Here is a 22,843-nt window from a genome sequence, read left to right on the forward strand (position 1 = left end):
ATCCGAGAATGTAATTTAACTCTTTTCTATATGGTTTAAAAAACGGGATGCTGTTACTTAATACAGCTCGAATGTGGAGGCTATCTTCTAAGACAAATGCTGACAGAGTTTTAACATGTAAATAGGCTGTAGAAGATTGCTTTCATTTGGCATAAGTTATCCTCTAAATCAGTACTAAAAAAGAAGCCCAAGCTCACACAGCTTTAAGTGACATGCAGCCATAGTTTTAGAACTACAATTTCGAAAAAAGAGTCTATTGAAAATCTGTTGAAAAAGTTGGTAACACATTTATTCTGGGAGTGTGTCCATTGGAGCAAGTGATAACTCTACTTATTTGCATATAAAAGATCTCACCAACGATCCTTGGCTTTGCCATGTTCATGTGGTTTTCCTCTTGCATTGTTAATATTAAAGACAGTTTAATAGGTTTAGCAAACATTCCCTGAACTGGACAATCAGAATGCTTTGCTTATTATTTGGGGACCCCAAAGCACAAATTCTTGTTTGTACTTTTTTCCATGGAAAATTTTATGAGAACAGATAAATCAGTTGGCAAAGTCCTAAGGTTTTATTTTGTATCTGCTTGATTTTCTTTTCAGTGTTCAGAACTGTAATAATTGCATATCAGGACAAGAGGGCATGGTCTTAAGCTGTGCCAGGGGAGGTTTAGGTTGAATATTAGGAAAAAAGTTTTTACAGAGAGAGTAATCAGACATTGGAATCAGACACTGGAATGGGCTGCCCAGGGATGTGGTGGATTCACCGTCCCTGGAGTTTTTTAAAATGAAACTTAGTGCCATGGTCTGGTAACCATGGCGGTGTTGGATCAAGGGTTGGACTTGATGATCTCGGAGGTCTTTTCCAACCTGGTTGATTCTATGATTCATCTCTGCTATATAATTCTTAGTAATAGTTTTATGTTTCTGAAGTTCTGCATCTTGAGAAAATAATTTATTGTCTCGTGTTGTGTCTGTAAAATGATGTTTTGGGCTTGTTTACCTAGAGAAACTGGTATATTATAAGAGGCATCATATCTTATTAGACAACAGTGAATTCACAAGAGAGCGTTCATGAGATGCTGGGAATGGAAACAGACTGGATGTATTTTTGAGCAGGAATCTAGAAATAAAGGTGTGGTATTTATTTGTGTTAGCATTTCTTTTTTGTGTGTGGTTGCCACTAATGGAATGATTGTAATAAAACATCAGCTGACCTCTTCCAGCTGCTCTTTTATTAGACTGTAAAACCCCCTGAGAGTAGCTAAGTTGCAACTCTCCCAAGAACATGACAAAACTCAAAGCCTTTAAAATGCTATAAGACTTAGGAAAAAAATGTCTTTCCAAAGCTGCCTTCAGTGTGTCTAAATATCTCCTTAATAAACATGACAAACAGTTCTCTGAAAAAATAAATAACCAAACTTTTGCACGATATAATAGTATTATAAGGCAGTTAAGGAAGTTGTGTTAATCAGATTCTTTGAGTAGCTAACCATGTCTAACTGTAATTTTACACGGAGCGAAGGTGCCTCTTGCTGTGCAGTTTACTGATTTATTAACGGGAGAGTTGGTCGGCTGCTGGCTGACCTGATGATCTCACAAGGGTCTGCAGCTATTTCCTGTGTTAATCCTAAACCAGTGTGCTCAGAGCAGAGTGGAAAGATGGCAGTACGTTGCTTTTTCCAGTCAGGTGCTCCAAAGGCACCTGGAAGAAGTGGTGGTTGAGTTGCTTTGGGCCCAGTTTGTCTGGGCCCAAGCAGAAAAGTCTTTTGATACTGAAAAAACTGTGTGGACAGATGTTCTTTTGCAGTTCCAGCTGTGCTGCTAGCCCAAACCCTTGATCAGTTCTCTTGACTACAAGTGTGACTGTAATAAATTTCTAACATATTTCTGAGGAGAACCAAAGTAACTAAAATATGCTGAGTCGTTTGGTCTTCGCTAACTTTGACTGCCTTAGGATAGGGAGCTCTAACAAGAGCAGCTGCTGTGAGTAACTGGCAGGCAACAACACAGCTGTATGCAAAGTACCTCCGTCCACATCCTTACTGTCTCTGTGGCTGCAATTAAAGATCTACCGATATGGTCTTGTCTGGTTCCCGAGTAATGCCAGGTTGCCCACATCTGCAATCAGCACCAACCTTTAAGTTGTCGTCAGAGCTGAGCTGCATTTGCTGCTTTTGCTGTGCTGGTACAGGACAGAGCAAAAGCAAGTGAGGGCTTGGGTTATCCCAGTGAGCTGAGGCTTGTGATGCTCATAACAAGACCACACTGTCCAGCCAGCTTGGTTTGTCCCCTCATCTGCTGTTGGCCATGCTTAGAATCTGTGTTTGTGATTTCTGTCCAGTAATTGCTGAACACAGACAAGGCCTAGGGGAGGACCCTGTTTTTACTTGCTGAAACAGCTGAAGATACGGTTATTCATGCATGGTTGTTTGTACTACAAGGTTAAGAGCAGTCCTTATGGGTCTAGAGGCAGCTGTAGGGTGATGTCAGTCATAGATGATGTAATTGACATTTTCACATATGTCAGTAAGTAGAGATTAAACAGCCATAAAACTAAATTACCCATTAAACACTGTGATCCATACCATGGTTCACAGGACACAATTACAATGTTTGTACACTTAGGGATTACCTGAATTCCAAACTCTTATACTGTAGCTGTCTTATGAATTGGGTTTGATTTATGGTAAGCCAGTGAGTGAGAATTAAATTAAAATGTTTTCTGTGTAATTTGCTTTGACCTCAGATTTTGTGATAGTGGTTGAATTAGGTAAACAGGGGATTAGGTTTGTTTAGAGTTCTGAATCTCTTTGCCTTCAAGAAATGGCATCTAGTCTGTAATGCAGTTCAGCAGGACTCGAGAGGGCATAATTTCATCCATACCTGTGATGTAAGTGCAGGGTGAATGGTTTTAGTGTAGTTTGATGGTCAGTAACAGGCTGGGACTAAGCTTATCATGGGACTAAGCATAATATTAAGCTCTCTTGCAGTCACCTTGTGTGTCTAACTGTGTCTCTATATTATATCCAGGGAGTTTGTATTTACATGTTTGAGTGCCTTTCCTTCAGCTGAAGAACCCACTAGTTATGCTTCAATACAACATTAAAAAAAAAATCTGTTTTTCACAAAACATTAATTAAATAGCTGAATACTTGTTACTTTTCCTCATTAGTTAGGAAGGAAATTGGTACTCATTTAGCTTGCATAAGATAGAAAGCAGCTTTACTGAGGGAAGAGTGTTGTGCCCAAGCCAGTGAGGGCTGACTTCTTCAATGGCCTTTAGACACAGATGCATGACAGGATTTTCTTCCAAGCATTTAGGCATTTTGGATTTAAGTATGAGTTTGATGCTTAAAGGTGATTCTGAATATTCTTGTTAGTGCCTAAGAGACCTTTGAAATACCAGTCTTTAACCATCACTTTGTAATTTGCTATCTGAAAGTCATTTTCATTGAAATATGGCACTTCTTGTCAAAAATAGTACAAAAGCTTCAAAGATGTGGACTGACTTGCATCTGGTTCTCACTGTAAGGAATAAGTGTCTTTAAATTGGCTAATGGAATTCACAGTTGATGTACAGCAACTGAAAAGAACAAAACATGAAAGGAATCATCTAGAATTGCTAGTGCAAACAACAGCAGAGTGATTAAAAGTGTTTAAAAAAGATTTCTGTCAGATATAATGGTCCTTAAAAAGAGTGGGCAAATTTTTCCCTCCCAGTTTTTCATTCAGGGTATCTGTGGAAAATTAGAAGGTGCATCTCCATATTTCTTAGATGGAATCTTGCTTTGGTGTCTCTTAAATCCCAGATAAGAGTATGAACATCAATGTGAAGATGATGGTATTAGCCATGGTCAACACGGTATTTTTTCATACTTCTGGAATATTATTTTAGTGTATAATATCATGTAAATAAGATAATCTTAGAATTTTTTTTTTTGCATCTCTAAATAATAAAAGCACTGTGTGTCAGTTTGCCTGTGGCAGTGAAGTACCTGTCTTCTTGGCCCAATGCTCATATCTTTCTTGCTATCCCTTTCGTGGTAGCACTGAGGTGATTGGTCAGTCTGGGTTTTGCTGCTGGTCCAGCCCTTCCTCTTGTCCACTGGTTCTGATGTGCTTTCACTGGATCCAGCAGCATCTTCTGTGACAGGGAAGAGTGTCACAGAGTTCTGCACTTGGTTGTTGTGGAATAGGCAGCTATGGCACTTGAATGTGTTAATCATGGGGCATTTTTAATCATTCTCTGAAAAGACTGATCTAATACTAGTTGTGTAGCTAAGACCTAAATGTATTACACCATGGGAAAATTAAATGTAAGACCCATCAATTTAATTCTAATGACCTTTTGAAGTACTTGTGTTGTAAACACCACAGCAGGTGGTGTGCACAGTGCTTTGAAGACATGGGATTTTAAGTACTTTAGAAGAAGATGGCTTTATTCCATTCCTCTTGACCAAGGTGTTCAAGATAAGGTGTTCTGGATAGTTTGTCTAACTGTTTGTGGTATTCTTGTCTCAAGATTTCATTGAATATGTGTAAATGTCTAGGCATTAGCTAAAGATAAAGGTCTTACTTCGAAACTGTGTTGAAGTTACTCAGAAAAGGCTTTAAGCAACAACAACAGCAGAAAAATGAGTAATGTGGTGCCTTTATCTGTAATCGTGCAGTTAGGCACATGTATCATGGTACCGCCAAAAAAAATACTGCTTTGCTTTAGCTTTACATTTATTACAGTAGCACTAGCTGATGTACCATGGCTTTTTGCAAAACTGCTATAGCCTTCCTGTTTTCAGTGAATCTGCTACATATAATTTAATTGTCAGTTATCTAAGAATTTGTATGAAGACTCCTACAGGTAAACAGCAGCATTCCCACTGGCAGTCAAGGGATCTGCTAAGGGATCTGTCAGATCAGATACATTTGGTAAGTTCTGAGGAGTTGTGATCTTGTTAGATGCTCTTGCCTGGTGTAGAGTTAACATAATCTCAAACTCTTAAAATAATGCATTATTACTGTGGAGAAAAATATATAATAGTATGTATCTGTATTTGTATAATATGTATATTTGTGTAAAAACATCTAAAATCTTGAGTATTTATTTTAATAAACTACAAAGGTGAAACTGGTCAGAGATCTTGAAGGAGTTACCTGACCTTTACTCTCAAAAACTACAGGGAGTATGTCTTAATTTCTGTGGATAGAGTCTCATTGTCTTGCAGTCTCTTTCTCAAACCTAGCAGCATTGTTCAAGTGGAATTTGAAGGTTTTTGTATGTTTATCCAGAATTGCCAAACATCTGTAGTCTGCTCTGAGGAGCAGTTTCAGCTGCACTGCTGGCTATTTGGCAATCTCAAGCGTGCTTGCTGTGCGTATCCAGTCAGACTCCACAGCGCATGCCTGGAAATTCCGCATTTCCAGTAAATGTTGGATGGAGCCGTGTGTGCATGGTATGCTCTAACAGCCTGAAGTGCTGGACTCACTGAACCCATAGTACTTTGTGCATAAACACAAATTCTGGATAGGACTGCTGCAGCTCTGCCAAAAATCCCAGATCTTTCTTTGAACAAAGTTTTCCAAGGCCTTCAGTTTTTCCAAAGACTTAACTTCTACATCTGTGCCTTGGCCATGAAAGAATAGTCTGAAATTTATTATTTTCCCCCCAAACATACAAAGCATTCATCTGCCAAACTCTCTCATAAGGTTTTCAAATGCCAAGTGTTTGTGAACAGTCTTTCCTAGATATGTGTATGTTTATATATATGTTATATATATGTGTATACCCACTGGGATATAAAATAAACTATCGTAGTAAATGTCCTATTTTAATTGTCTAACTTGTTTGTTTGTTTTCAACAGGCAGAAATACTCAGTGTGCTCAGTCACAAAAACATCATTCAGTTCTACGGAGCTGTCATTGAACCTCCAAACTATGGCATAGTTACAGGTAAGGATTTTTGTCTGACCCTTTTCTTGATTCTGCAAAACTCCAATGTTACAAAGTATTTGCTTTACCCTGTTTCAGTGTTTTGCTATTTGTTCTGCCCTTGTTTGAATGTTAGAATGCTTGGCACCATCTGCCTCAATGTAAATGGGAGTGCTGGAGGTGGGAACCAGGCTGGAGCATGGCTGGAGGCAGTGTGGAGGCAGGTGGAGCCTAGGGGATTGCACAAACTCAGCACTCATTTAAACAGTAGCTTTCACTGTGTTCTCTTACCCTTTTCTGAGAATTGCTTTTCCATTTCAACTGGCATATTGCAGAAGTAGAGGTTTTCATGATATGAAGTTCTGGCAGGTTCTGTGAAAAGGGAAGGCTGAGAGTCTGCTCAGAGCAAAGCTACACCATGAATTCTGCCTGTATTGAAAATAGGAGAATTTAGAGTGGGAAGTTCCTAGCCCTGGGAAGAGCTTGAAATAAAGTCAAGGGTTTATAAGACATCATAAGACAACTCCCTTTATTCATTGGAAACTAGGTTTTATTCATTCTGACATTCCTAGAATTATGCAGAGATTGGTTTTTATGGTTTTGTTGGGGTTTTTTGGTGGTGTTTTCTTTTTTCTATCACCACTTTAAGCTTCCTACCCATACCTGGGAATTGGTCCAGATAGAAAATTTTCTCCCTTTTCTGTGTGGGAAAAACTATGTAATATAGTTGTAGAAAGTAAACACAAAGCAAAGCAATTTCCCATCTGCTGAAATAAATGTTCAGAGAGGTAAAACCCACAAAGTGTGAATTAAGAGGCATGTTTTGTCACGTCACTTCAAATACTTCAAAGTTTGATGCAAAGAGTAGTCTTTGTGTGTGGTAAAGTCTTAATACCAGTTTGAATCACTGCTGTTCAGGTTTTTATTGGTTCTCAGATGGTGGTCAGAACTTGTGAAAATTCAGTTATTTCTACCTGCCTCTTAGACATCTGGTTATCACAGCAGTGATAACTGGTGATAGCTGCTCTGGTGGGAGCGCATCAGGGCGTCAGCACTGTTCAGAGCATGGGAGGCTTTGCTCACCAGAGGAGTATAAGCCTAGTGGAGGTCTGGTGTGGCAGCCAGCACTCCAGAGATGTAGGGGGTGACCACAGTCTACACTGCTCAGAGAATGTACTGGTGATGTCATGTAGACAGGAACTTGAATTCTTTCTGGAAGCAATAAAATTAATACAAAACTAATAAATCAAGTAATGAAATTTTACTACCCTTCTTAATATAACTGTAATAAGTGTAAACCAGCAAGCAGAGTAAAAAAGCAGAGTTGTAATCAATGACCTGGGATGATGTCTGGATCAGAAGGCCTCAGTCTGATCTTGCAAAAGGTCAGTGTTTGGAGACATTTGACCTGCTTACCAGTCGCAGGAGAGACAGACAGACAGCAGCTAAAGTAATTCATAATGTTATTGAGAACAGGGACTCCAACCACCTGTGAGAAAGAGACTATAGTGTATAGTTCAACCACTTTGTTCCTTGGGGAGCTCTGATTACACCCTGGCTAAAGAAAAAAGCTTTTTTTTTTTTTTTTTTAGCAAACTGTGCTCCCTGCAACTTCTAATGAGACCAGAGTCCTGTGGGTTGGAAGGGAAGCAAGGCTCCATTTCCCCACACCATTTTCAAATGAGAGAATGGCTTCTGAGAAAAGAAATGTTAATTGTACTTGAAATACATTTTAGAGGGGTTTTTACTTCATGATCTTCCGGATGGCCATCAGTGTTGCAGACTTAATCCTGTGTTTAGTCAGAGATCCATTTCTTGTGAGGGAAAATCCCAAACAAAAAGAAATGCAGAGAAACTAATGTTTCTTCAGTGATGGAGATGAAAGCATTCAGCCAAGCATTGGCATGTACTGAGTATTAGCTGCACATAACATCTTATGTGGGATTGTCGAGGAGTTCTCTGAGAAAGGTTACATCTGCAGTTAAAACACATTTTCCTGCTGGGATGTATGTCAGCGCTACAGCAGATCATCCCGCCTGGTGAGCTGCTAACATGGATCACATCATTCTAGATGTCACTGGCTGTCTGTCAGCAGCAGTCTCAATGTCTAGCTTTCAAGTGTGGCTTTTGACCACAGCTCCCTCCTCCCAAAAGGCTCTCAGAGCTTGTGCCCCCATTGCACAGAACCATATGGTGTATCCCACAGCCCATCACAGGGTGGGTCCAGTCAGGCACTCAGACTGTTTCCTTCTAAAGCAAATATTTCTTTTCCGTTATGGACAGAACATTGTACTTGCGATATGATATCCAAATCCATAAGCTCCTAGTAAAAACCTGAGGCACAATAAATACACAGAATAAATACCAACAGTGGAGCTTTGTTGATAAAAGCTTGCTTGCCTCTGTTCACACAGAATGGCAAAGGGCCTGGGGAGCTGAGTTGTCCCTGACCCTGGTGGATCAAATTATGCATTGTAAAGGCATGCAAAGCATGCAGCCAACCTATTCCTGAAGAATCCATTTATAAGACGGATGATGACATCGTGGGTAAAAAAAGCTTCTGTTTTAATTGTGGAAATGTGCGGGTCAGCAGCTTACTCTTCTGTCGGTGACATCAGAAGCAACACGTCTGTCCTTTCAGTGGGAGGTTCTGCTTGCCACTTAAGTGTTTACTTTCAAGGGACTTGCTATTTTCTCCCTCTTTCATTTAGCACTGGAATCTTTTCATCTGGCCTACCATGTTCTAGGCTGCAGATTCAGTCTTGTCTCCTTCCTTGTCTTCCTTCCCCATGCAACAGTCTCCCAGTGGTTTTGATTTCCTTGATAAGGAACAGTATAAATTTTTTTAATGCATTTAGCCTATCATGTTTCAATCATTGATTATTATTATTAACAAAATTCAGATGCATTCAGTATCGTCTTAGTGGCAATGATTTTGTGGCTGCTTTGAAATGATGTGAAGATTCCCTGAGTCTTGTGAGTAGGTTCTAAGTTCTGCCTGAGAAGCACACTGAATAGTCTTGAAAGAGGGGGCTAAAAGGCTTAAGTTGCTCCTTGCATCCCACTGATCTCTGTGCTACTTGGGCTACATGTGGTGGCATGTGCCTGCTCTGTCATGGCAAACAGATAAAAGAAAATGTATCAGCTGCTTCATCTCATCAACTTCCTTTTTTGGTAAAACGTGAATGAATTCTAAATAAGTATAAAACTTATTAAATAAATACTAAGCAGAAGAGCTACAGCCTTTAGACTGCTGTACATGACCTACAGCACAAGGAAATCTGTTCTGCATATCTCAGGGTTAGGCTTCTAGTTTCATCCTTCCGTTTTTCATGAACAAATTATTTGATTTGCTACTCTGTTCCTCCATGGGGAAATAGGAAAAGAAAATTTTAATTTCCCTTTCTACTTGGAGACCCTTCCTTCCTAACAGAATAATATATATTTAACATGTAGGTTTACTTTAAAAAAAAAGATGCCCTTTGTTATGGGGCATCACTTACACACAGTACTGCTTACCAGTGGGGAGTATCCTTGATTTTGGAAACAGTAAGATGGATCTGATACCACCAACCTCATATGTTAAATGCTCTTCTGATCAAGAGCGGCAAATTCGCTGTGTAAAAAAGTAAGAATTTTAGGTTATATAAAAGTGGTGCTGTGCAGGTTTCAGTTGTCTCCAGTTTCACACCTAAATGTGTGTAGGTGAAACTAGCATGTTATTCCTGCTTTAAGCCATACAGCTCTGGTAGTCAGACTGGATTCCATCTGCCACACTTGCAAACACCAGTAGACCCCAAAAACCCTTGTTTGTACCCATAGAATCCTACTGTGGCATTTTGTTGGTGTAGTTAAGAGAAATTAAGAAAAAGATTTGCTTATCCTGAACAAGGAACATCCAGAGCCTTTTACTCTGGAATTTGAACTGCTTTGCCTGATCTTTCTTGATGCCAGACCTTTCTAATGCCTTTTCAATTTAATGTCTGTTGTTATATATGATTACACTTTGTTTGTTGTTAGGTTTTTTTCCTTAGCAGTAGATTATGTCTGTGTTGGGGTAGTCAGAACAAACTACCACTCTTCTACTACACTACTAATAGTATTAGCTGCTGAACCCAAATTCTTTGTCATTAAGCCAGAGGTTGACTTCCTTCTGGAACCGGCAGAGTTTCTATTACATCTTTCACGTTAGGTGCTATGTTTTAAAATGTCTTGTTTGTTGCTGTTTTTTAACAGAGTATGCTTCTGCTGGCTCACTGTTTGACTACATTAATAGTAACAAAAGTGAAGAGATGGATATGGATCATATCATGACCTGGGCAACTGACATAGCTAAAGGTAAGTTAGATGAGTGGTATATACTATCCTACACAGCTAGCAAAGTGTACAGCTGGAGATGCTTTCCTTAGGAAGTCAGGAAAGCCTTCGTAGTCTTTCTTATTCAAATTGTAACAAAACCAACCAACCAAACATACATACATAAAAAAAAGCAAAGCCCATTCACTGTGGTTTTTAATATGTTCCTTGTTTATTATGAATCCAAAATACTCTGAAGTGAAAATGGCTTCTATGAGCCAGTTTTACTTCTGGTGTGCCCCTGAGTCCCAAGAGGATAATTTTGCTGATGTAGAGTAATTATGAGGTAAAGTGCATAATTACCCTTACATTTGATTTGAATTGGGGCATTTAAGGAAGCTGAGGGTTTATTCTCAGCAACCATACTGAAACTCTTCACATAATAACATAGAATAAGCTGTTCCATCCTTTGTGTTCTCTATGACTGACCACACAAGAATTAGTGTAAATTAATGAACAAATGGTAAATTCATATCGGGCTTCCTTGTGTAGACACTACCTTAGAGAAAATAACTATATATGACATTAAAAACCATTAGCATATCCATATAGATGCTCTGATAGATGGATGAGCTTTGCTTAATGCTTTTTACTCAAAGTAGATTATGGGAAGCTTTACTACTTCTTCAGCATGTCAGTATGGCATACAGGTATGCCAGTTTGTAACAAGTACAATGAGTGGGAATCAGGAAACATGACTGCAGATTCATGATGGCCCTGCTCAGCTGTCTAACTAGATTGTTCCCTTGTTTTTTGTAGGAATGCACTATTTACACATGGAAGCTCCAGTGAAAGTTATCCACAGGGACCTGAAGTCCAGGAATGGTAAAGTAGCAAGCTTTTGAGTAATACATATTCAATGTGCAGTCTGTACTTAGCAGTTGATGGCTGTTTATGAAATTTGCAGAACATTGACTTTAAAATGAAACTTCCACTACCAGTCGTGGGATAGGAGGGACACAAATTTTCATAATGCACACAGGGAGATAATAGTCAAGAATAAGTCTAGGTCTCACCTCAGTTTTCTCCTTTTATTAATGAGTCTTCCAGAGAGCTTCTTGTTAAGCCTAACTACACTGGGGAGAGCAAAGATTATCTGTGTTGCTATCTTTGAACTCAGTAAGGCCTGCAAGGTTTTGCATTTGTTCGAAGGCTTGCAGGGATTCAATAGATGTTCTCTAAAGCTTCTCAAAGAAACCAGGACAGTTGTGCACGTGTGCACATTCAAGTGCTGGCTCACCATAAGATCATTTGTCTTGCTAAAAAACAAAGTATTTTGCTGTGAAAACATATTATGTTTATTTTTAGCATTCTTCTAACCTTTTGTTTTTTCATTTTCAGTTGTTATAGCTGCTGATGGTGTGTTAAAGGTATGAACTCTTTAATTATTTGTAGAGAGATGCTGCTTGAGTCAATGTTTTGATGTTTAATGAATGAGGTTGATACTCTATTACCTGTTTAATTTTTTATTTATTCTTACCAGATCTGTGATTTTGGTGCTTCAAGGTTCCACTCCCATACGACACACATGTCATTAGTGGGCACTTTTCCATGGATGGCCCCAGAAGTTATTCAGAGTCTTCCAGTGTCTGAAACATGTGACACATATTCGTATGGAGTGGTGAGTGCCTCTCATTTTACTATGAGTAGTAGCAGTTGTCCAGCGTGACAGAATTCACATGATGCAAGAACAGCAATTCTAAATAAGAACAACAAAAAACCCCAGACTTTCTTTTAAGACTGATCCATAATTTTCAATTACATGCTTGAAAATGATAGGAAGAATAGTGTCTTGCATGTTTAGTAAGATCTGACTAGATTAGCAGCATGCCAGTGTAGGGCAACCACAGTTGTTCAGCATATGTTCAAAGGCTTTCAGGAACCATTGAACAACCTGAGTCATGAATCTCTACTTGTGTTTTTTTGTGGAACTGAAGGTTGTCTTGTAATAGGGGTATAACAGGATGAAATGATTAGCATTCTACTTTCCCTAAAATGGAGTATCACTGATATATAATAAAAAGTAAGCCACTGCTCTATTCTTAATTGTTTAAAAGACCCTGCTATCATTACCTGTGAGAACAGAGACTCTACCCATCGGAAAATATAGAAAAGCCCAGCATTACTTTGTGGGTTTTCCGAAGGGTGAGCAATCAGTTGTAGTTCACCACAATGTCAGATTTTCAGATTCAGTAATGTGAATTACTTCGCTCTGTCCACAGTTAAGCTCTTAATTTGGTTTTGCTGTGCAATACAAAATAGGCTAGAAATAGCCTTAGTGATCAGATAAATTATGTGGCCATAGCCTTTCTCTGACAGAGGACAGTGAAGAGTACTTCGAGGGGTAAAGGAAAGGACTGTAGTTTCCATGCATATCTGTGTATTAATCATATTTGTGTTTGGATTCAACAGTGGGTGGCAGAATGGGGAATTCTTCAGTACTCGTCAAGTATTGCCTCTTTTTGAGGGATGGAAGTAGATAGATGTGAGGGAGGCACTGTGTTTTTAGGCTTGCACCTAATGGCTAACGTACCTAAGCTGATGTGCCAATGGAGGATGACTTAAACCTTTTGCCAAACAGTTGTTTATAGTGAGAAAAAAAATATATGAGAGATGATGTGGCATCACTTAACAATTAAAGGTTGAAGTTTTGCAAGGAGGGAGAAAAAGACTATATTTTCAGATTCAAAATCCTTGCTTGCTTAACTGAACTAGGTCACAAACAGTGAGAGAACATAAGCTAACAAATGTAAATGTTAATGTAAACTGTTACTGGAAGCAATCACATATTGTCCACTGAAGGGAAACATTCCAGTTTCAAAACAGAACAAAAACGTTAGAGGAAAAATTCCAAACATAGTCTTATAGCTCAAACTGCTCCTGTAGTTTGAATTGACTATAAGTAATGTTCTCTATGTGGGAGAAGGTAAGAAATTATTTAGTATCTTATCATGTGGAGTATTAACAGTGCTTTGGGAACAGTATGTCATGCATAGTTTGTTTTTCCTTGTCCAGAAAGTAAGGTTCCTTTGACAGTTCTGTGCTTAGAGGTAAAACTCAACTACCCTCCTTATGAAAACAGTTCAGTGTTACCAGAATATTTTAATGTTGTTATGGATGTGTAGTGCTGCTTTAGAGTGTCTAATAATATTTGACCCACATTTTTTAATATATTTTTTTGAGCTAATGTGTTCTACTGGGAGTAGAAGCTTATGAATTCATAAACACTTAGGAGTCAATCTTTTTGTAAGTCTAGTCTTGGAACATCATAATTTTTGGAGGAGATACAGGGCTAGAAATGAAGAACGGCAGTGGCCAGAGTTCTCTGTTGCTGAAATTACTGACCTAGTGGGGTTATACCAGCAAGAGATGGCTTGAATATAACATTGAAGGTTGGAATCTCACTGTAAGTGTTACGACTGTCAGAGAATTAGCTAGGGGACTGAAAACAAAAAAAATCTGAGAAAGGGTATTTTTGTCTCTTCAAATTCTTATCATCTATAAAAACAAAATTTAAAGAATCCCTTTTCAAAGTGTAACACTTGCCAGCAGCTTTTGTGCTAGAGAGACAAATCTGCTTTTCTTCAGTTAAAGTCCTCTTAACAAAGAACAGAATCCTTTCAAATGTAAACTAGTAAGATGCTAGGAATAGATATTCCACTTGCAATATTTGTCATCTTCCCCATGGTTTTCTTTAATTTTTTTTCTGCTATTTTTCTATCTGACACTCTGTTCTTTCTACAAACCAGTCTGTGATTTTAAATATTCTGCTTAAGGTGTGCGAGAGCTTTTTTCCATGAAGTGTCGAAGTCTTTCTGCAACCTTATAGGTCTGAGTTGCTTCTCAACTGAAATGAATTTTCCTCTTTGTGAACAATTGTATACATGTTTATAGTTAAGGTTCAGATTACCTTGTGCTGCTCTTCATGGATGGTTAAACAGGTCCATGTATTCTCTTTGGGATATATAGTAAATAATTTATAATACTACCATGAAATGCTGAAGCTGAATGTTCCAGGAGATTTATTACAACACAAAGACAGATCTTGCACTTTCCTTCAGCCATGCTGAGATTCTCTTTTCTGATCCATTTCCAGACAACAGATACCGAGTGTTAAAAATGATCAACCCTGAAATTGACTCGTGCCATTGTGTGTCGCTCAAAAATTATTCCTCGCGTCTCTGCCAGATAGGAAAGTGTATGTGGAATGACAGTGTCACTCAAAAAGCTGTTTTGAAATCATGAAGACATATGCTCAGAATCTGTTATTCTGGCAGAACTGTTTGTAGTGCACCACAGCGTGTGTTTGTGTATCAGTGTAAATGTGTTTAATCATAGAAAGCTTATACGATGTAGCTGAATTATTTTATCACTTACAAGAACAGATAAGTAAAACCATTAATTGGCTATTGGTGGCATAGAGACTGCCATTAAATGTAGCAGCTGTTCAAACATTGCTGTAGCTATGAGAACATACGTTATTTATAGAGGGAATGTTGGCCAGCTCCAGGGGTTATCCCTTACTCTCTTTGAAAAGAATTATGTGATCTTTAACTGCAGTTGGATCAATGCAGAGAAGAGTGACCTAATTTTCATGCCTAAGGGCAGCACCTCTATGAGTGCAATGCTAATGCTCATGCTGTACTTCCGCTCACTGTGGCTCTTGACCATCGTCTGTGGACAGTTTCCTAACAGGAGAAAACGCTTATTTTTTTCAGTAAAGATGTTCAGAGTGTTTCCTTTTCCTCAAATTACTCATTTGAATGTTCCCCTACCCAAATGGCACTTTGAATCTTTGTTGGCTTTGCACTGGCGTGGGGATGGGGTGGCGGTATTGTGGGGTTGTTTTTTTTCCTTTGGGTTGTTGTCACATAGTTGAGAGGATAAGAACTGAAATGCACAGCTGAGCTGACAGAAGTAAGTGTATGAGCTTTTTCTGAAGACCACGTAATTCTTATTCTCAGCTTCGTGTATAGGATGACCACACATGCTATGACCACTATCTCTCCATTCTGTTCCTCTATGCAAAGATGAGCCCAATGTCTTCAGAGGCCACAAGTTACAAACCCCTACATTAAATGACCTTCCTTTGTTTTTCATCATTGTTTCTAGCTTGGCTGTTTTTTTCTGTGAGCACCTGCTGTCCATCATCACAGAGAGGTGATGTGATTGGGAAAGCAGGTGATCCTCACCATCGGGGTGGGAGGGGATGTGAACCATGTCAGTCTCAGATTTTACACCAGAAATGGAAGATAAATTGATTTCCATGTGAAGTGAGCTGGGGAGCCAGTTCTGAAAATGAACAGAGCATACCTCGCAATAAAGAGGCTGGGGTAAGTCAGGGTAAGGTCCTTGTCTGCTGCTCAGTGACCCTGGGGAGAGGAAGAGGCAAATGGGAATGCAGAAGGTACCCATTTACTGCTTTTTAAAAGACTGGTGATGCAATCATTCACATTAGCTGATGATTCAGGGTAGCTAGTCCAAGAGATGGGATTGAAGCTCCTATAAAACTGAAAATAGAGATATGTCACTGATGGAAGGAAATGCTTTATCTATACCACGGGCCTGAATATTAAAATTGCATCGTTGTTAGAATGTTTTCTAAATCTGTATAAGTAAATACAAGGATTTCTAGCATCCCACTTTTGGATCTTTTATTTTAATTTATTAGTAAAATGAAAACATTAAGAAAACTTCTTCATATTGTGTCAGATCGCTGTTTTTCTCTTCATCTGTGTGCAGTCTTGAAGTGTTTTTAGCTAACACTTGGTTTAGGGAGGCAGTGACCTGTACAGGCAGTGGAAATAAACACTAAAGGTGTCACGATAAAGGAATTCGGTGCAAAATGTTCTGCACAAATGTACATGCATGAATGAGACGAGACAGCTCTTACAATTTAGTCTTCTGAAAGAAAGGTAGCACAGCAGTAGTTTTCCAGCTCAAGGCTCTTGAAGACATTTAATGTGTATTTCATTATGTTCTTTACTTGGAAGATATATTTAGATACTGCTCTATCTTGTGCAAACTTGAGTTTTTCCTCTGTGATTTCATGGTACAGTCATACAGATGAGGTGGTTCTACAAGGTTGCTCAACTACATGTTTGATTTGATCCAGGGGCTTTTGTTTTAAGCTGACTGCTTTGTACACTGCCTTTTTATCTGAAGTACATGGGGCTGCTAAATTTTTTCCTCCTCTCAGAGTTAAATTTCCTTCTCTACCAGCAGAGGTGATCATTGGAGTTACTAGTTGAGGTGCCTTATTTTTCTTCGAAAAGGAGTGAAGTGAGGCAAACAGGATAGTTGAATACATCTATGATAACTTCCCCCATATATTTCTTATTCTCAGGAAAACTGTCCTTATTTTTCCAAGATACCCTTACCTTTACCAGTCAGTCTTCTGACTCAAGCAGAATTATTCAAATAGGTCTATTGTTGGAGTGTACCTTGTTCATTTGATTAAAGGCCCAACTCTGCTTCAATGCTTTTTTTTTTCTTGACCTCTGTCTGCCAATATTGTTGCTTTTTTTTTTCTGATTATCTTCATGGCTGTCCACAATCCATTTGAAATGATGTAGCTGGAATAAACCTGGGTACTAACCCAAATGGGGAGGATATAGAGAGTTGCATAAGGATCTTAATGCATTTAGGCAAATCCTGCATAAAATATTTTGTTGTTGTTGTTCTGCTTGGTATATGAGCAGAAGAAAAAATTTGTAGATATTTGTAACAAGATACATATAGGAAGGTTCAGCTTTAAGAAAAAAAAGGGACATATACAAGTGGAGGTAGAAAGTGCTATTAATTTGGTTGAATTCCAATATGTTTTCCCAATGGCAGAAAACCAAGTTGGATTCATTGACTTGAAGCCTTCTTGGTGATGCCAGGCTCTTTTCTACAGAGTAGCTTAGATTCTCAGGTACTGTTACCAAAGCACTAAGAGCATGTAAAATTAGGAGATCTTTCTATATCTAAGTACAATACGTACATAAAATCTTGAGGAGAACAGAGTAATTTTATATATGCTATATATTGCTTAGTTTAACGTGATCACATACTTGGAGATAAACAATTACAGTTTTGATTGCAAAATTATATTTAATATTTTCATAGGCATATCATAGGAGCAAAATACATTTTGGATAATATTCACTGGTGGCAATCATATAGAAATATTTTTAAATGAAAAATTACTACAAAGCAAAGATATGTCTAGTTGGGGCTGAGAAGGAGAGGAAGAGTTCATTGTCTTCCCAAGTCTCAACTGCCAAATGTGAACTTTGTAGTGTACAAAGAAAGTAAAAAAGCAACCCAGTTTTTCATCTTGGCTTTTCTGTAGAGGAAAAAAGCAGAAACATTCAATTTAATTTAGTGAGAAGATCTTGCACACAAACACTGGTCCAAGTTCCTGCAAATGGAAACTGGTTGCCTGGTAATTGGATACAGAATAGTGCTGTATCAAGGTTTAATAATGTATTTAAAATACAAAGTACAGAAATAAAAATTCTTTTCTTTTTTTCCCTTCCAGGTTCTCTGGGAGATGCTAACAAGGGAGGTCCCCTTTAAAGGCTTGGAAGGATTACAAGTAGCTTGGCTTGTAGTGGAAAAAAACGAGGTAAGACTACGTTTCTACATTCAGGTACATAGATCAGAAAACAGTATTGGGGTTTTGCAAAAGACTTTTTCATCTTCTTCAAATTGAAAGTAAGTTCACGCGTATGGAAAGATTAGCAGTAGGAGCTAACACAAAGGGTCAAAGTGATGTTATTCCTCATGAATGGACCCTTTACATCTAATTGTTGCAGCTTCACGTCGTGATGCTGTAGATCAAAAATTGTACAAGTACTGTACTAGTTTCTCAGTCTCAATTGTAAAACCTAGGGGTTTGTTCTTAGTGATGAAAGAAGCCATTGCGTCCAAGGTAGGGGAACAGTTTAACTCCATCTCCTGCGTTTAGGACATCTTTTTACTGGCCGGGAGTTGATATATCTGTAAGAGACCTTCAGCTACTTCAACTTAACTCTCCCAGCAGGAGTCACTATAGTACAAGAAACTGCCGCTTAGATGAAAATTTCAAAAATAAAAGAAGAAAAAATAGTTTAAAAAAAAGAGAGAAATTACAGTTTTGCCACCTACGTTCAACACTACATTGAAGATGAGCTCCTCACTGGTATCGGCAAGGCTGTGGCATAGCTGCAAGCCTCCTCATGCAGAGTCTTTCCATTTCAAAAGCACTTCAGTGGTGTAAACACCGTTTGTACAGTGTCCCCAGCCTCGCTTTTCTTCTTCTCACAAATTGAGGCTTTCAGTTAGTTGGACATGTGAGCGTATATCTGAACACATAGTCCCTTGATATCAAAGACAGTAACTACATTTAAAAAACATTTAAAGTTGTGACTGTACCACACACAGACAAGCATGGAAATCCTCCACAAAGATGAAACCTCCTCTATCTAGACACAGCGGAAGCTTGGGAAACATTACAATGGCAAGGCAGTGGCTGTACAATACAGGTTTCTATTATTCTACATAAACTGTTTCTCAAAATGCTTCAGAGTTTAACAGAGGAGTTAGGTTTCCTCCTCTTAGTTTAATATTTTTTATTGGTGTTTTTTCCCCCTTTATTTTTATTTCTATTTGAGGACTGGATTAATTCCAGTGAGTGACACTGTGATATATCGATTAGTTGGAAATGCTACACTAACAGTGTGAAGATTATGAATGTGGTCTTCTACTGCGTTTATCAGAGCAGGGGGCACAAAGACACTCTTGTAGTTTAGGAAAAGCCTCATACATCATTTTGAAGGGGTAACCATAAAGCCTTCCATCAACAGTATTTGTTTCTTGTGCCTGCTACCTGCAGTTTACATCAGGGGTACAAAGTAGCATTGGGAATGTTTAAAGAGATGTAGTCACGTGCTGAAAGATGACAGAGTACAACACACATTTCTCTATAGTTTTCCAGGCCAAAGAACTGTGTAAAATACGGTATGAACAAAGTGTGGACATGACTATTTTACTCATGGCTGAAGAAACCTAAGGGGTGACATTTTCACAGCCAGCTCTTTGCCTGCCAGGTACCACTAACCTGTTGCTACCATCTTTTTTAGAAGGCTGTAGGGGCCATTGCACAGTTTTTGTTTTTTCCGGCCATGACTTGAGTTCAGCATAAGCCTTGTAAAAGTCAGCTTGTGCTGCTTTTCTTCTTAGTTTCCTATATCCCAAAGCAAGTGTAAGGGTCAGGTTCTGTTCTCAGTTCAATCTGTTGATATCAATGGGATTGCATGCTTCCAGTCCACAACAGGATTGAATCACTGTTGAGCCAGTCCTCCATTTTTTGCACTGCAAGGCTCTTGTTAAAAGAGCCTTTGGACTGAGGCCAAAGTGTAATTGCATAAGGTGAAAAATCCCCTTTGCAAATCCTGAGGCCAACAAGTGATGTAGATTCTAATGATTCTGTATGGATCTCTTTTGACTCTCTATAATTTCAGTGTTATTTTATTCTGGTAGAGTTTCTGTATAATTTTTTTAAGCCAGAAATGAAAGGCATGAGAGTTCAGATTATACTAGGCATGATCTCATAATAAATGCCACTGAGAAATATGATCTTTATTATAATATGACACTTTTGAAACCTGCTACCTCTATATTACATATTATATAGGTGACATTCTGCACAAGTGAGACAAGTGGTGATTGCAACTGATTGTCCACTGTCTGGAACAGTGAGGGTTACAGACAATATTGCAGCAAGACTAGCCAGTGTATTTTTAGGCTAATGACTCAATCAGAGATCAAGCACCAGTACAACTTGTTTATGCATTGTACAAATTTCTATGTATTTCTTGCACAGAAACCTTTGTTATTACATTATTAAGTTATAATCTTAAGTTATTACATTATTTTAATAATCAGACTTCTGCAGTGCCCTGCATCTATATTTCATGTTTCCAGTTCTCATGGTGTTCAAATGCTTGTGGAGCAGAATTTTTTAACTCTTTACTCTTGGCTGCTGTAAGGCTTTGCAGGTTATGCTGCAGCAATATGATGGTAGAGTTCGACACAACTTACTCTGCTTTGCTTCTGAAATGGCAATAGTAGGGCAGATCAAAGGGTCTTCCTGGTAGGTTGTTCTGAACAGGACTATAATACCTGGTTCTCACCTGTTAGAGGACAAGGAACCTTTTTCCAACATGATCCCTCTTGAGGAGGCTGTTTGGACTCATTTTCACTGAAGAACTGTTTTTAATCTACATTTTTTTGTTATTTATTTAATATGAAACATCTGAAGTCAGTAAACTGTGTTAGTGAGAGCAGGGGGATCTTTGGGTGTCATATTGTTGGAAGCACTTGCAGTCAACTCGAGAGTGTGTGTGTATGTGAGAAGGGATTTGCTTTTAGGCTTTCCAGTCTGGAGGCAGACTCTTAAGGTAAAATCCTCTAAGACTGACTGAGTGAATCTTTTCATGGCTTAAAACTCTCAGCAAATGAAATCAAACAAGCTTCAAACTAATTCTCTGTAGTCAGTGGTCCTGGCTATAACCAAGAACTCCTTGTCTTCAGTCATTAGGAAGTATTTATGAGTTCACTGTGCTCTGGGAGTGCTTTCTGAGATCTGCATGTTCTCATTAATCCTTCTGGCCACAGGCTCATGAAACATCTCTTGTGTCATGTAGAGCTTCACCTAACTCTTTTTAACTCACTTAATGTAATCTATATTTCAACCATTTGTGTGTCAAAACTGATTATAGTATTGTACAGCTAGATCATCTGTGTGGGAGAAAGGAATTAAGGCAGGCTATACATTATCCCTGTCTTGACAAGCATCTTAAAATAACATGCAGCAACCTCCACAAACTATTATGTTTTAGTATTAAAAGCTGTTTGTTTTTAGTTCTTCCCTGAGCTTTCTTAAGGAACTCCATTTGTGCGTTTCTTACATTCCTTTCTTATAGGTCTATTAAAAATTAATTGTACGTCTTGCTAGAGTTAATAATTTTGATTTTTCTTTCTAATATGTCAATCATATTTTTTTTATATTGTGTTTTAAAGAAAGAATGTGCTTTAATTCTTTTAATTGCGTTGCTATTATAGGAAGTCTCTTAGTAGCAGCTTAAAGGGAAATGCTTCCAATAACTGGTACATTCTCTTTCCATTAGAGATTAACCATTCCAAGCAGTTGTCCCAGAAGTTTTGCAGAACTGATGCAGCAGTGTTGGGATGCTGATTCAAAGGTAATTTAATGTGTGTTTGATTTTTAACCCCCCCCAGCCTTGTTTTGCAAAGTGCATTAGTATTTCTGTGGGGGACAACTCTGAGCTGACACCATTGATGTATGCTAAAACACATTTCTTCACAAAGATAGCTAGGGCTGGGGTTTTTTAATGGGTTTATATATTTGTATGTAAATGTCTGTCTCACTTTTAATCAAGAGCTACTATGCTACTAACTTACCTGACTACTAAAGACAATGATGGGAAATATGGTAAGATGGCAAAAGTTTAGCCATTCTGGAGCAAGTGGAAAAATGGCGGGTTTTATATTTTCTTTCAATAGTTAATATTTGATCTTTCTTGGATGTATGTGAGCATCATGTTATGAAATACCTATTCCAAGGTCCAATTTTGATGCCATCCTTGTGTTGAAAACACAAATGTAATTAAAGAATAAGTTAATCCGTAAAACATGGGTAGCAACAGCAGCAACACATTCTGAATTGACATTAAATCTTTCCTAATCTGTTCCCTTAGGACGAATGATGAGCTTTATAATGACTATACTGTAATAATATGATAATAGCAGTACTGTTTAACCATGAAAACAGAATAAAAAGTTAAAGAGCCAAACCATTGTTATTATTAATCTGCTGCTACAAGGAAGGAATTAAATAGAGTATTTAGAGAGTAAAAGCTTTTGTAGGTTATGAGAGTTAGCTTCTTTAAATGGACTCTGCTACCATCCTGTTTTACATAAAACTGGCTGGAAAGAGCCTGTGGGCATACTAGCTTTATTACCAAGGATTAACATCCATTTCCTTTGCTTATGAAAATATTCGAGACAGGAAAGGATAGTTAAGTAGAGGAAATTATGCGCTTTTTCTCAAGTCAAGGCACCAGCAAGAACTTCGTTTCTTTAAACTCAGGAGAAAGCTAGCTACTACTTCAGAGAAACCAAGACCAATTCTAAGACAAATTATAGCATTTAGGTTCTCTAAACTAGAAATTTTTATCACCAGAGAGTAGTCATAGAAGAATAATATGAGGAAGGAAATATCACTTCTTGGTCTCTCTTTTTTAAGCAAGAAGTTGCTTTCCTACAGAATAGATCTGGAAGACTGAGATCCATCAACATGTGGTTTCCACATGAACAGACATTTAATTGTCATTCTCTTAATAACTCCCTGTATCCTCCCCACAGAAGGGGAGGAAAAAATGCTTTGAGTTTTTGAATCTACAAGTAGGCTGTTTAAATTCTAGGTCAGTAATTACTGAAGAGCACTTTCAATGACAACTACTTATCTTTAATAACTGCTCCCAAGCGTCAGTATCGCTACCAAAGGCCTCAG

The 22,843-nt window shown here is 38.3% G+C and overlaps 1 protein-coding gene across 3 annotated transcripts in view; it reads left to right on the forward strand.

Annotated features, from left to right (window-relative positions):
* MAP3K20 (mitogen-activated protein kinase kinase kinase 20) overlaps window positions 1-22,843 on the forward strand; it is a 90,793-nt gene that overhangs the window by 24,214 nt on the left and 43,736 nt on the right. For all 3 annotated transcript variants that reach the window (XM_027733540.2, XM_027733541.2, XM_039387981.1), the window contains exons 3-9: window positions 5,859-5,946; window positions 10,162-10,263; window positions 11,041-11,106; window positions 11,623-11,651; window positions 11,765-11,902; window positions 17,807-17,893; window positions 21,438-21,512. In XM_027733540.2, the coding sequence (XP_027589341.1) occupies window positions 5,859-5,946; window positions 10,162-10,263; window positions 11,041-11,106; window positions 11,623-11,651; window positions 11,765-11,902; window positions 17,807-17,893; window positions 21,438-21,512 (585 nt within the window). The remainder of the gene's footprint in view (window positions 1-5,858; window positions 5,947-10,161; window positions 10,264-11,040; window positions 11,107-11,622; window positions 11,652-11,764; window positions 11,903-17,806; window positions 17,894-21,437; window positions 21,513-22,843) is intronic.

The sequence above is a fragment of the Pipra filicauda genome, unplaced genomic scaffold (genome assembly GCF_003945595.2).
Source record: "Pipra filicauda isolate LSUMZ 115617 unplaced genomic scaffold, ASM394559v2 scaffold5_size6683894_pilon, whole genome shotgun sequence".
Lineage (NCBI taxonomy): Eukaryota > Metazoa > Chordata > Aves > Passeriformes > Pipridae > Pipra > Pipra filicauda.